At 32.4% G+C, this 15,303-nt stretch overlaps 2 protein-coding genes across 7 annotated transcripts in view; one reads left to right on the forward strand and one right to left on the reverse strand.

Annotated features, from left to right (window-relative positions):
• The window catches only part of LOC113517563 (serine/threonine-protein kinase tousled-like 2), a 60,820-nt gene that overhangs the window by 17,680 nt on the left and 27,837 nt on the right, over nt 1–15,303 (forward strand). For 5 of the 6 annotated variants that reach the window (XM_052901626.1, XM_052901629.1, XM_052901628.1 and 2 more), the window contains one exon: nt 13,556–13,641. The exons of the other annotated variant lie outside the window; for it this stretch is intronic. In XM_052901626.1, coding sequence (XP_052757586.1) covers nt 13,556–13,641 — 86 coding nt within the window. The remainder of the gene's footprint in view (nt 1–13,555; nt 13,642–15,303) is intronic. 6 annotated transcript variants of the gene reach the window in all.
• On the reverse strand, nt 9,464–11,932 carry LOC128202205 (uncharacterized). The gene is made up of 2 exons (XM_052901635.1): nt 11,101–11,932; nt 9,464–10,577 (listed from the first exon to the last, which is right to left on the reverse strand). Exon 2 carries the CDS (start codon nt 10,570–10,572, stop codon nt 9,466–9,468), a length of 1,107 nt encoding a protein of 368 aa, XP_052757595.1. The 5' UTR covers nt 10,573–10,577; nt 11,101–11,932; the 3' UTR covers nt 9,464–9,465.

The following is a 15,303-nucleotide window of genomic DNA, read 5'->3' on the forward strand; positions in this document are numbered from 1 at the left end:
TCAAGGGATTCCTATTTACATCAATGCATGAGAAGTAAAATTCGAAAAGATACCCTCATGCCAAACACCTGGCCTTTATGTGTATGTGGCCTACATGTGTTTCGACTACTCTCTTGACCCTCAAAATCTTTGATACCTAATCATAATCCACTCATTCCCAAGCAAAATTTTTACAACAACACTGTATTCGGTAATTTTGTGATACTCACATAATATGAATAATCTTGTTCATTACGTCACTAAATATCGAATTTGTCAATAAAATGTACTCAGAATACGAGTGAATTAGTACTTACTATAAGAAAAGTGAAAAAATTTTGCCCTTTTTCAGACTTGAGAAAATTTTCTGTTATTTGAAGTCACGTAAGAAAGTTTTTCAAAAAGGTTTTTGAGTTGGATTTGATTTGTACTAATTTTAATCGAGAATGATAAAAAAGATTATACTTATTATTCGACATAAAATAATTTAAAGTATTATTAATAAAATTATAAGGATCAAAAAAACATTTGGGAAAATAAAGTTGAGTAATTAGTTTATTTTTTGCAAAAATTGTCTAGGGTAGCTAGAAATAAACAAAAAACCTAAATTTTATGCAGAATATTTTTAGAATTAGTCTATTACATCATCATAATAAAATGGCAGAATGAACTTCATCGTGACGCCCTCTAGGGTGCTAGGTTTTAACCTAACAATCGCACAATCTAAGTCAGGCATTATGAGCGATTTTTACATTGTCCTATCCCAAATATTCTGTGGGATAATTTTCCTAATGAGGTTTTTCTTGAGATTACAGAGTATGTTTTATCATAATAGGTTGAGCAAATCTTGAATACTATAGTATATTATATATTATAGCTTAACCCTTCTATTTGTGTAAAACTTAAAGGTTTTTATTTAAAACGATATACATGTTTATAAACAAAAAACCTAATTAATAATATTATTACTTTATATTATGATGATTATAGAGATGAAATCAAGAGCAAGTCTAGTACTAGTATTATATAAAATATAGCTATCGGTTCTCAAAAGGGGCGGCGATTGGGCCACCAAATTTTTTCTTTTTATTTTGCCTATTGAACGGCAACATGACCCGGGCAAGGTTTAGCTGTTCAGTGTAACTGTAACATAATTTAATCTAATGGTAATCGAATTGTTTTTGTTTTGACATAAGTGCAGTCGTAGTCAAACTGTAACTAATTACAATGTAGTTGTAACGCAACTCAACTATATAACTCTGTTGTTGTCTATCGGAAAATTTTAACAACAATTAAGTTCTAATGATTTCATTAATTTAATTATTTTAAATTACATTTCTGCCGATTTATGTGCAATGTAATTATAACTACTTATTTAATCGTAACCTGGGATTGTTATAATACCTAGTTATAAAATGATAGCTACTATAATTCTGTAATAGTACAAAACAATATAGGCACTTCCATCCTTAACCCGTCGTTTGCACCCCTCATCCTTCTCGTACGACTTCACATCACTTGATCACGTCATTACATCACATCATGACTTCACATCTCTCACACACATCATCTCGTACACGCACACGCACACATAGTCTGTATTTTGTAATTAACTTTGCCTAAGTTATATATTAGAAATAAGTTTTAATGTTAAGTTTTTTTCTTGCATTTTATATATCATTATTTTATCTCTGTATTATTACACTAATTGGTTGCCTTGTAATTGTGCAGTCCATGGAGATTGGGCGCTGGTGACTTGTAACACAGGTTTTTCTAAACCTACCGCAAGCACCAGTCTCTCACAAAATTGATCTTCATGTCAAATTGTACCTCAAGTTGTCACTTTATTCTACATTTTGTGAAGAGAAAATAAACCATTTATTCATTCATTCATCTCTACATCACGTCACTACACCAGTTCACTACGTCACATCACTACATCAACCCGCTACATCACATCACTACTTCATATCAATACATCACATCATGACATCACATCATGACATCACGTCATCTCGAAACTTATCCCCACCGTAGTTCATTGTCATTGGACCTCATTCTCCACCAAAATCTCAAAGATGAATATAAGAATATTAAACCTCAACTCACATTAAACCTTTACATCCAACTTAACCATACGCTTTTGCTTCTAATCATCACATAGCATCAAATACTTCTGATTCTGATACAATATCCACTCATTGATCCTCTACTAAAACTTCCTTTAAATCATACCTCCAACCATGAACCAATTCACTATCTGCCGCCCAGTCTATACCTACATCCCACCCATATCCTATGTGTTCCGACGACTGGGAGCATATTCCAATATCAGCCGTTAACTGTCCTCTGCTGAACATAATTCCCTATTGGGGGTTTGCCAGTGGTTGCCACGCTTGGCAGACGGGTTGGCAACTGCAGCGAGACTTGTGATGTTTTAACAGGGACGGTGCTGGTCCATCCTTTGACCATTATATTCCTTTCGAATCACACGGCGAACTTACAGATTGGTTCCATAGAAATTTTATGAAAATCGGTTTAATAATTTAGTTTTTCGATCAAAATAACTCATTTTTCCACAATTGAAGTTGGCTTTTTCAACTAATTTAAATAAGAAGGAGGGTTCTCAATTCAGTTGTATTTTTTTTATGTTTGTTACCTCATAACCCCGTCAGTTCTAAATCGCTTTAGAAATATATTATTTTATCTGAAAGGATATACTTACAGATCGGTTCACTAGAAATTTTATCAAAATCGGTTCTGGTAGCTTAGTATTTATATCAGAATAATTGGTTTTGCCATAAATGATGACGATGTTTTTGAAACATTTTAATTTTTTTGTGGAACACTATTTGTCGTCACAAGTGCGATTGACTATTGGAGCAAGTTGTAATTTTTATGTAACTTTCAGAAATAGATATACTCATCTATAAATTATTTAAACTATAATAACAAAACAGGAAATATTTGATTATTTAACCGACTTCAAAAAGAAGCGGTTTTCAATTCGGTTGTATTTTGATTATGTTTGATACGTCATAACTCTGTCAGTTGTAAACCGATTAGAAAAATTATTTCGTTTTTCATCTGAAACGATATATTTACGAATTGGTTTCATAGAAATTTTATCAAAATCACTTCAGTAGTTTAGTTTTTAAATTAAAATAACTTTTACAATTTAATTGTTATTTTTAATAGGTAAGGTTGAAAATCTCTTAACCGATTTAAAAAATGACACTTGAAGATAGTATATAATAAATATAAATATAATAAATTTTATTAAAAAAATGCGGGTACACAATTTAGTTATCAGTTAATACTGCACTAGGCTCGCAAGCTGGTTTCGTAGTAACTGGTGAGTGACTAATTAAATAAGTACATGTATATTGCCATTATATAGAGCAAATCCTGCTTGTTACGAAGGAAAATTTATTAGATGCAATACCATATTCTAAATTCAAATATTTTTATTTAATTTAATGTGTTTACAAAACAATCTCGTGAATAAATCGCCACTTGTTAAACAGACAACTGAGCGATATGTATATCTAACAATTCTTCTGTCCTTGTCCTAAGAGAAATAATACCTATTTCGTCACTAAATGTATTTTGATATAATCGTGTATTACTTACATATGTCATTTTTATTGAAAATTATTTGTATAGAATCGTACGTAATATCATAATAATATAGGGTCTTAAACATAATAGCTGACATAAATTATATTTAATTTTCTGTTTTCATAAAACCTCTTTGTTTCAGTAAAGATACATCACATACAATATGCTGTTTTTAGAATTTTCATATTGAAAAATTAACCTTACCTATTAATAAATTTTATAGGCTAAAAGAGTATATATCCTGATTGCCATAACGAAAATCGTAACATCATACATCGTATCATATTCAGTTGTTAGAATTGTTTGTAATTTTCATTATCGAATGGTGTCAATTTTTAAGTTCATTTACAATGTCATCGAATCGTTTTCGTATTTAATTAACATACTTAATACATAGGTAAAGTGGTTGTTATATATATTTAATATATTTTTATATTGTTAAGTTCCGTTAGTACACTTTCTATTGTAATTGTAATAATAACCAGATTGACACACGTGTATTTGTAGAACTAGTCGAGCATTCTCGACAGATATACACGTAAGTAAATCCGGTTGTTTTTACAATTAAATATTGTGATATATATTGTTAAAAAGGTTACTTAATTTCATTATGACATAATTTTTCTGAATGTGGTATATTTGCTATAATATTCAATAGTTGTTTCTTTTTGTGCGTTTTCTTCACTTGCACTAAGTATCTGTGTAAACTTTACTCCCTGATATAATATTTATTTGTGTAATTATCATAGGCGTTGTTAATGTTGTAAGTTTGCCTTAAATAAGTAAATATTAAAACTTGGCATAATGTGTAACTGCAAACATTTTTTATCACTCGGTTATTTTTTCATTAATATGTGATTACAAACCAAAGTTTATAGACTTAGATATTCTTTGAAATTTTTTTATGATAATTAGACTGTAAACTAATAACGTTATTTTAAAACTCGTAGTAGAGGTGAAATCGTTACAAACTATAGACAATTGGCATCATATATCGACATCGTGTATCTGTCGCCAAAATTTTCTGTATATTTTTGCAAGGACAAAAGTTAACTTCCAATAGCAAGCTCTCGTTACTGACCTTGTTGATAGCAGAAATGTAAATGTTTTCATAGAAATACAACGATAATAATGGCTTTTACTGTTTCTATGAGGTAAATTAAATTTTACGTAAACCAATAAATTTTGTTCCACAAAAATAAGCACCGTCTTCAATCGTAGATAAACCCAGTTTTTTTATTTATAAATCAAACTATTGAACCGATTTTAATGAAATTTCTGTGGCACCAATTGAAAATATATCCTTTCAGAGAAAAAACTAAGTTTTGAGATAATAAACATAAAAAAATACAACTAAATTGAGAACCTCTTCCTTTTTTGAGTCGGTTAAATATTTTAAAAGGAAACAACCGAATTGTAGTTCAGTAGTAAAGAATTTTAAAAGTACCAATGTAGTTATTGTTAATTGTATAGAAACGGGTTAACTGATTTTCGCTACCTGTAACTACAATATTTAATGCGAGAACGTCTATTAAAAACAGCATCGCAATCCGTCCATTTTACAGAAACTCAATGTAAACGTGGTGTTATTTAGAATTTTGTATAGGGTTACATATTTTCACTACATATACCTATGCTGATTACATACCTACGCTGTTTACCACATCAAGATATTATTTTTAAGAGACTTTAAAATGAAGGAAATTCTTAGTTTATCTATTTTTTTTATAGTTACACAATACATAATATCAATTCTAAATCGAGTTTTATAATTATTTTTACAATTGATAGAGTTCTCTTTTTCTTAGTTCTACATTAATCTTAATACGATGAACGTATTTTTATATTAGTACTCGTATATACTAGTGTTCAAAGGGGTTTAAATTTATACTAGTCTAGACTGACTAGACTAGAACCCAAGCCACCCTTTTGTTGTATATATCGACTTTAGGAAATCTCCTTCGTAACCGTGTCGAAGTTTGAATATTTTTGCTTCTTTGTTGTCATTGTCATTTTCAATTCAGTTTGTATAATCAAAAGTATTTTCTAAATAAATATTAAATTAGTTAATAAAAAACAGCAAATTAATCACGCGGGTGAGTCTCAACAACGAGAGTAACAGGCGTCAGGGGTGATGCGGTAGGAAGAGGAGTAAGGGAGGAAGGGTGTCGCAAAGGATGGAGGTGAGATCATAGTGGCGAGTGGCCCGGGGAGGCGATCGATATGTACATTGAACATACATACGTATATAGAGATATATATGTATATATAAATAACCGTACCTAACTTCTCGCAACTCGACTGTCTGCTCCAGATACTGCGCCAAAAACCCTCCCCCGACCCCCTCGTTGCCAATTCTTATAGAACGAATATTCTTTGTACCCACTCTAAATTATTCATAGATCTTATTCAGATTATTTATCTCGTATAGGTAAAAGTCTCAATAAAAAAAAATCCTATAATGACACACGTCTCGGATACATTTGACCTTTAAAATTTCACCCCTTGATGCTCTACAATATCAATCGATTTTTGGTAACCCTATCGAAATCATTATTAATATTTTTTTAGAAATACAAAAGATGTATATTTTTTAAATATTAATTAATTTGTATATTGTCAATCTTCTTTTTGAAAAATAAATAATTGACTTCGAATTAAAAAATCCCTCACAATATCCCTTGTCTTTTACAACAAAACTGCTAAAGTATCTATTGTCAGCAGTCTGTTATACTTGTAGAATATGGTAGTTATTTAAAAAAAAACTCTTTTTTGAACTCCAAGCGCACGCACAGGCACACACATACACATAAGCACACTTATAACGAAGAGCGTGGTGTATGTATGATTGAATGAGATGTTCCATAGACACGTTAAGATTGATGAAATATTTGAATATAGAACGCGAAATATGTCTAGATAAATTTCGCTTCACAATAATTTTTTAACAGTAACTTCTATCGTCACAAAATAAACAATGGACCAACCCTATTCATTACAAAAATAATCATTAAATTGGTTTAAAATTAAAGACGTAATCGCAAAATATAAAATATCGAATTGAGAACACTTTTTTTAATGTCTCTTAAAAATATTTTAGAATGCGTAATCGTATGTATACAAACGGAGGAAAACCTACCATGAATTATTTTCCGAAATTTCGGGGTCGAATAAAACACAAATTTGATGTTAAAGTAACATAATACATATCAATTAAAGTGTTCCTATATCATTCCTTTGGGCTATTATAATAGGATTTATAGCGAACAAAATGTTAAGCATTTACTGGGTTGATTTCGGTAAAAACAAAAAAACGAAATGGAGATCGAAAATTCGGTATATCATTTCATGGTAGACTTCAGATTTTGTTTCGCTACAAGTAGCATTTAATTCCGTAATGAGAGTTTGTGACTTCAATTGTTACAAAATTAATATAGTACTAACACAAGTGTAAATCCAAGTACGTGAACAATAATAATAATTACAATTCCGAGGCGGCTCACTCCCGGTAAAGATGCAGAAAGCGGTGCTCTTAGATTCTGCCCGCATTGTACGCCGGTTTCTCTCCCTGGGGTCCTGAACCCCGGCCGACTGTGTTTCTGCCGGGGGTTAGTTTGCCATCTCCTCTTCTTAAGCGGGGAGATGTGAATTTTCTAGAAATTTAAATAATAATTACAATAACTTCTTTCTGTAATATGATTAATAATGAAATAATTCAATTTCATACTTCTTCAGAAAACTAGTATATCAAATTGTTGCTTTCATATATCAAAGTTGGCATTAAGAAACCGTACCCTACATTATAAATAATTGTACTAGTACTGCATTTTTTTTATTAATTATGAGGTCAAGTTAATAAATTATTTGATTCTGTTTAATGTCGCTCCTTGCCTTAATAAAATAATAGTTGCTTTTGTATACAAAATTGTCCTAGAACGTGTGTTGATGTTTTGTTTATTATAAAAAATAAATATAATTTGTTAAAAAAATTAAAATTGTATTAAAACCCAATGCATCATTATTATACTTTAGCTGTATCTTTTATACAGAACTTGAAATATCTTATAAGCTGATCTAGACAATAATTTCGCTAGTTTATAAATAAGCACATTTTGCTCTACAAAAAAGCAATTTTAATCATAAACTCGCGCATCAATGAACTAGATGTTTTATTGGCTCATTGAAAATATTTGAATTTAAAATTTGGAACTGTATATCTACAAATAGGTCTTCCAGATCAACCAGCAGGTTTTTGATTTGCAAAGAAAAATTACAATTTAACAACAAAACGACAAATGTAATCAATATAAGCCCAACCATGGGAGTAAACTTCAATTATTGCAAAAAGAATTGGGAAAAACATACCAGAAGCGCAGACGTAATTGAGTAATATAATTTACAAATGAATTCAGACGAATTGAAGACCTCCTTTGCAAGTTGCTTGACATTAGTAGGTACTATCCTAACAGACAAACGTTCCCAGATATGACAAAGCATGGATGATAACATGTGCGTCACTGTATAGTCAATATTTATTGTGTTGTCCATATTCATAGGGGACGGTTACCACTGTCTATCCGGTGAACCGGTCACTGTTTGCCAATCCAGGTGATATAAAACAGTACCTCTTATTTTTATATGTAATAGTTGGGAAATTACTGCGCATATTATTATAATGATGCAATATGTCATAACTACCATGGCGATGACTAATGGTGTCTTCGGATTCATGTTAATAATATAATTTATTAGAAGATCAAGGTCTCTCTCCGTTATTTTTTTCTTGATAGGTTGATTTTAACATGTACCTGTTGTACATTTTGTGTAAATCATATATTGTTAGAGATGGGCAATCCACCTGGGTGGGTTTAAAGTCTGGTGGGTAAAAACCGGGTGTTTTGGGTTTATTGGGTTTAAACCCCATAAACACCCAAATTTTTGGGTGTTTATGATTTTGTACTTCATCATCGTCATCTCAGCCGCAAGACGTCCACTATACTGGACATAGACAATATTATTATGCAGCCTACAGAATAAAAAACTTTTAATTTGATTTTGAGTTTATTAAGAAAGAGATGAAAGTAAAATGTAAAACTACAGTCAATCACTGTCAGATTCAGAGTTATTACAAGCGATGAATTGTATAGGTTCGATAGGCTCTATTTCGTCTAAACTGTTATGTTCATTTACTTGCTCAATGAAAGCTTCTAAGGTATTTTCTTCATTAAACTGAATGTCCTCGCATTCAGCTTTATGTTTAAGATTCCAGTTATAACAAATGAATGAAATTTTTTCAGTTCTTTCAGTTGTAAGTCGATTTCTTTTGTTATTATGTATGTAGCCTTGGATACTAAAGGAACGCTCAGTGGCTGCCGAAGTACAGGGAGCTGATAGAATACGAATCGCTACTTTGCTTAACTCAGTGGAACCACAAATACCTTTCCACCATATTAGGGGCTCAATGCTATCTAATGAGCTCCATACAAATCCTCTGGCCCAAAAGTTTTCTTTAGCTTTATAACACGCCAAATCTGCCATTACATTTGACAAACTTAAGTGTTGGCTTAAATTGTAGATAAACTCCATACCCTTAAGTTCTTCCTCTTGAGTAAGTTCGACTCCTAGAGTCCTGGGGTCTAGAATATATGCTGCAAAATGTATTGGCCTCATTGCCATATTGCATCTTGAAGATACTGATGTTAGAATCTGCTGTTTGCTTTCTTCGCTCAATGTCGAAATCTCATTTAATGCAAAACGTATCTTAGCTTGTACATCTCTAAATGTAATGTATGTGCGATGCAAACGATTCTGGTCGCTCTCTAAGTAAAATATGCTTTCAGTGACTGGTTCCAAAATACTTATACATTACCCTGTCTTCGTCCAGAAATCATCACTTAGAATTAAATCTTTAATATCTCTTGAAATTACCACATCTTCTCTAACTGTTAATATTTGCAAAGCTATCTTATTTGCTTTCAAACTTTTTAACGAAGTAACATGACTTCCCCATCTTGTAGCACAAGGCAATTTTAGTGTTTGTGTAGAATCTTCACCCTGCCTTGATTTTATCAACAAGGAACTTAATCGTTGACTCCTTTTAACAGTTTTTATTATATTTATGGCTTGCATAATAAACACAGTTACTTCTTGTATCTTTACAATATCTTGGCACAACAAGTTAAGGATATGTGCACAGCAACCGAGAGGAACAACATGTGGATATTTGAGTTTTGTTAATTCGAATGCCTTTTGTATATTTCTAGCGTTATCGCCAATAAGTACAAGAAACTTATTTGCTCCATACACTTTCATTACTTTTTCAACTTCTTGGCTAAGGTATTCACTAGTGTGAGGATTACTTTCTGTATTCAAACTTTTAACGTATGCAGGTTGAGGTTTTGATATAAGAAAGTTTATTATTCCTTCATTTCTTAAATTAGACCAGCCATCGCACTGAAGGTGTAAGTAACTACAAGCATTTAGTTCCTCATTTAACTCAAAACGCATTTCTCTATATATTTTATCTAAGTATTTTGTCGCTAAAGCTTTACGTGAAGGTATTTTAAATTTTGGTTGCAATTTTTCGAAAAATTGTATCCATAAAGGATGTTGCACCATCGATAATGGCGTCCCTGTTACAAATATAGCTCTCGCTAATTCTGTTTTTATATGATCATCGGTGTCTTGAAACTCAGCATTTATTGTAGTGTTAGCAGACGACGAGGGGCTTATAAAAGAATCATTTGTCTCTATCTCTGACAGTCCAGACATTTTGGTTTTGGACGAGCTATCTTTTATAAGTTTCATAGAGTCTTTTAATGTTTCTGGAGATTTTGGACAAGTGATAAGATATTGAAGCATTTTGGCAGCATTACTGAATTTGTAGACCTTATTACAAAGCTTGCAAGAAACAGACTTGTTTGGTAAAGTACGGTAGTGCTCCCATATGCGTAAATCTTTAGGTCTCCCCATTGAACCTAAAAAAATGAACGATGATTAGTTGGTCTGACGAAAATTCAACAATAGAGTGCCTATTTTTTTACAATGATTATTTCTTGTTATTTACAATAAATTTATTAAAAAATAATAAAATAAATACAAAAAACCTTTGTAAAATTACATCTCCTCGGAGGATTAAACGCAGACGCTAGTTTATTATCGTATTGTTCTGTATTTTTCTCAGCAACTTCTTTAATTCGATTAGGTACTTACGCATATTATGTTAAAAATAAATATCTAGTACACATCTTAGGCTATCGACCATTATTATCCAATGACGACTCTCAGCTAACTATGCACTATCATCCAAAATAAACGTGTATGGAAAATTTTATCCCAGTCGGTTGAGGATTGAGGATAATTGCATCAACATACGAACATACCTACATACTTTTATTTACATAACGCAAGCTAAATAAAAGCTTGTAATAATACATCTAATTTTAAGTTAAAATTGTTAAGTGATCATGATATAATTGTATCATTCAAAAATCCACTTACCTTTAATTATTTCTTGTTAAGTATAAATATTATTTCAAATCTGCTCCCTTAATATGCACTTTTTTACTGCTTTTCCTACCTAACACGTTACCAGGAAGTCACGTTACCAGAGTCAGAGTAATAGTGAACACGTTTGACAGTGATTGTCGTCGCCTCATATTCAGCGTCGACGAATAGGGGAATCCCCAGTCATAATGTATTGCATGCGTGGCGGTCTTACTTCAAATCCATAAACAAAGAGATAATTACAGAACTCGATACTAGATGGCGCTGTTTTTGTTTGAAGAAAGTTTGCGGGCTAAAATACATAGAATTTCATCAATGACTTCCACAAAGAACAACATTTCTGTTTTTTCTAAGTCCGTATCTCTTCCGTATATTTCATAAGATATAAGCTTGGGCTACATTGTTATGCAACGTGATTTTGTCGCTGTCTTGCTAGCAGGGTTGACAGATATACGATTTAAATCGTACTCATACTATTATTTGTCTATTTTTTAATGTACGATCGTAAAGATTATGATCGTAATTCGCACAAAAACATACGACTTTTTGGTTACCTGGCAACATTTTTATTATGAAACGAACATGCTCACATCATCAGTCACATGCAACAATTTATTGGGGATTTCCCCTTCACATCTGGCAGTCCTGCTTGCTAGAATATAGGTAAGTCAGCCACAGTTACTGACGATCGATATTTAAAGGGTATTGTTTTTGTGCTAAATATTTCATAAAAACGTTATTTAATACTTTGTGGATTATTAATTTAGTTGATAATCACTGGAAGTAAAATGGATGCTAATTTGAGAGATCAAGATCTTCGTATAAAACAGTTAATAAAAGAAAATCTACGTAAGTACTCTTTTTATACCTAGGTAGGTAAGGTATAATAAACACAAAAGGTACTTAGATCGCGTGTGTTCGAAGCATTTATTCTAATAAATTTAATTTAAAATTGTAGAAAGAAAAAATGTCTGCCAAGCCGTAGCCGAAGCCGATCTCCAAATATATTTGGTGATAGTGAGACCCAGTGTCCAGATGATTTACCCAGCGTCGTCGCAACAAAGAAAAAAAACGAGGATAAAGTAAAAGAAAATTTACTGAAAGAAGAAACAAACTGTTCTAAATGCTTAATTTATGGAGAAGAGGATAAAAGAAATGAGTATTTCGGACTGTTAGTGGCTCAAGAATTTAAATATATACGGCCATGTGTGCGAACGAGGTGTTATGAAGAAATTTTAAAGTATCTACGGGAAGCAAAAGGCCAACATGTTGATCAACTGCAACATGAAAACACTGAAAATTAATTACTTTCATTTTATTATATATAGATTTTTAAAATTTCCTGAAATATTATTAGTTAACGTTTTATTTAATATTGTAGAATTGATCAATACAATTTATAAAAATAATTTATTGGTATTACTTACATATTTTCAAAAAAATACGTAAAAACCTATTTTTTTGGGTGATTATGGGAGTTTATGGGTGTTTATTGGGTTTTTACCAAAGCACCGGGTTTAAACCCGGTGCTTTGCCCATCTGTATATATTGTGTATTTTTTTTTAAATAGGGACTCAAATCAGAAAATTAAAAGAATTCCCGACCATATTTTTTTTTTTTTTTTTTATACAACTTAGAATGGCAAACAAGCTGACGGCCCACCTGATGGAAAGTGGTAACCGTCGCCTATAGACATGAGCAGTACCATGGACATAACAGAGTATACTATTTCGCCCATGATGTTTGTACCCCCCATGCGTTGCCATTCCTGAGGACTCAGATGTTATTCCTCTGTACCCTGTAAATTCACGCCATATCCCACCCTTCAAACCGAATTGTTTATTACGATACGATACCCTTCAAAACGATATTGTTTTCATATCAGCTATTTTCTGTCCACTGCTGAACATAGGCCTCCCCTATAAATTGTCATAAGGAATGGTCTCGAGCTACCTTCATCCACTGATTCCCTGCAATACATTTGAGGTCGTCACTCTATCTAGAGGGGTCCCTCCTTAACTGCGTTTGCCTGTACGAAGTTATCTCTTAAAAACATTTCTTTTCCATCCGATTGTCGGTTCTTTGAGCTATATGGCCAAACCATTAGTACATTATCTGCCATTAATTCATTACTTTGGGATAGTTTTCTGTTTAGATTTTTTATATAGTGTGTCTCATAAAAAAAGATTCTTAAAAAGTGTTTATGAACTAGTATTTGTTTTTTTTTTAAGATAAAAATTTTGCAGGAATACTAAATTTTTCCACAAAAGTTTTGGCCTTAAGTTTTGAATCTTATTATTACTGATTACTGTTATTGATATAAAAATAAACGTGACACGATGACAAGAATAAAATTTTAATTAAGATAATATCCATCTAAACAAGCTGTGAAAGGTAATAAAATGGAAACTGTATAAATATATATTTTAGTTTTAATTTTTACGCGTAGGTGCCGGCGTCAAAATGGAGCACTTCCAAGCGGCGCTGGATCCCCGCAAGCAGGAGCTGCTGGAAGCGCGCTTCCTAGGCGCCAAGGTCAGTTACATGGTTTTTTTTTAACATCTCTTTTTATATACAGGCTGAAATCCAAATTATTAGCAGTACGTAAGAGTAAAAATTTAAAGAACATATTAGCTACCTATACAACATATTAGGATTATGATATAAAAACGACGAAAATTTTTAGTATTCCTTACTAATTCAACAGCTAAATGCGCTGTGCTAAAAAATATTAACGATTTCAGCCTGTATATACACTACAAAAACGACCAATAGTATTAACTAAGTTATTAAACAGCAATACCAACTTTGCAAGTATAAAACAAAGTCAGTAGTGGAAGGGAATGACTAGTAATAGTCTAGTTGCTCCATTGTTAGTATACAATTTTTTTAACGCCGGGGTACATCATGGAGATCTACTAGTTTCTCCAATCTGCTAAATCCGCCGCGCTGTTCCGTCTTTTCGGTATTAATCTTTCGGGGTGACCTCAATTTCTAGTGTATTCATCACGATGGGCTAACTACCTCACCTATTACTCACTGGTTCCACATTAACATAAATCAGTAATGCAAAAAGAAAAAATAAAAAACAATATCGGCCTCTTAATAAAAAGATATAATAAAGAGCCACATAATAATGTTCCATCCAGTCTTTGTACATATAAGCGAATGCCTTTGTTGAAATCAAAGGCGAATACGATGTTGTTTTCGAAACGATTCTTTTGTTCATATATTTCCTGCGCTCAGTTGGAACGGTTTGTTCAGATTATCGGTAGCGCAGAGACGTTGCTATGTATCATTGGTCTACGTCACCGCGTACCAGACTCGCGCTTACGTGTGCAAAATAAAATGGCCGCGCATTTGATGGAAAAATAAAAACGATAAACAGATATTCTTCCATACATTAATTATCCATTAATTTATATGTAGACCCATATTCAGCAGGGCGATGAATAAGTTGAAAGGATGATGATTTGTGTAGGTGCCTAGTTCGTCGGTTTAATCTCAATTTTATTGGCCCGTATTGTCTATTAATGGTAAATGATTCTAAGGGTTTGCAAACTCTACAGTCACTAAAAGATATGCCAATAAAATGAAAACCACGTCTTACAACTACGTCTAAATGACGAAATAATGACAGTAGTAGGTAAGGCGCTACACAATGCGATTTCTCGGCTCGAGCGCTTGACAAGTCGACAATGCTAATCATTAATCGGGTCGTGAAACTCATACAAACATGGACACGAGCTTGTGTATCGGTTTACGGTCGCTAACAGACGAGTGGAATATTATGTAGAAGATCACGTGACTCCTGACAGTGTTGTGTCTTGGCTGTTGTGTACTCACCTGCTCGTCGGCTTTCGAGAACATCTGTTCTTAGTGAGGTCGCGATGTAATTTAGTAAATACATATGTGATTTCTTTACTTATATTATTGAGTATGTCTCGTCCCCGTCCAATGGCCACGATTGCGAGCTTCACCCCGCTCTTGTTCTATTGATTGACGCGTCATTCACAGCGAGTCAGGACAACAGTTTTATGTGTTGTGATATTTAATCTTATTTGTTATTCAAAATATTTGTTTTACTAATTACGATGTCTAACCTAGTCTGATTTCAATTAATTAAGTAGCATTAATAAACAGTGAAGAATCTTGTTTTTGCTTCTTGAACAGGTATTTAAATTTCAAATAAGTGTT

This window comes from Galleria mellonella, unplaced genomic scaffold, assembly GCF_026898425.1.
Source record: "Galleria mellonella isolate WM207_F2 unplaced genomic scaffold, CSIRO_AGI_GalMel_v1 utg78, whole genome shotgun sequence".
NCBI classification, from domain to species: Eukaryota; Metazoa; Arthropoda; class Insecta; order Lepidoptera; family Pyralidae; genus Galleria; species Galleria mellonella.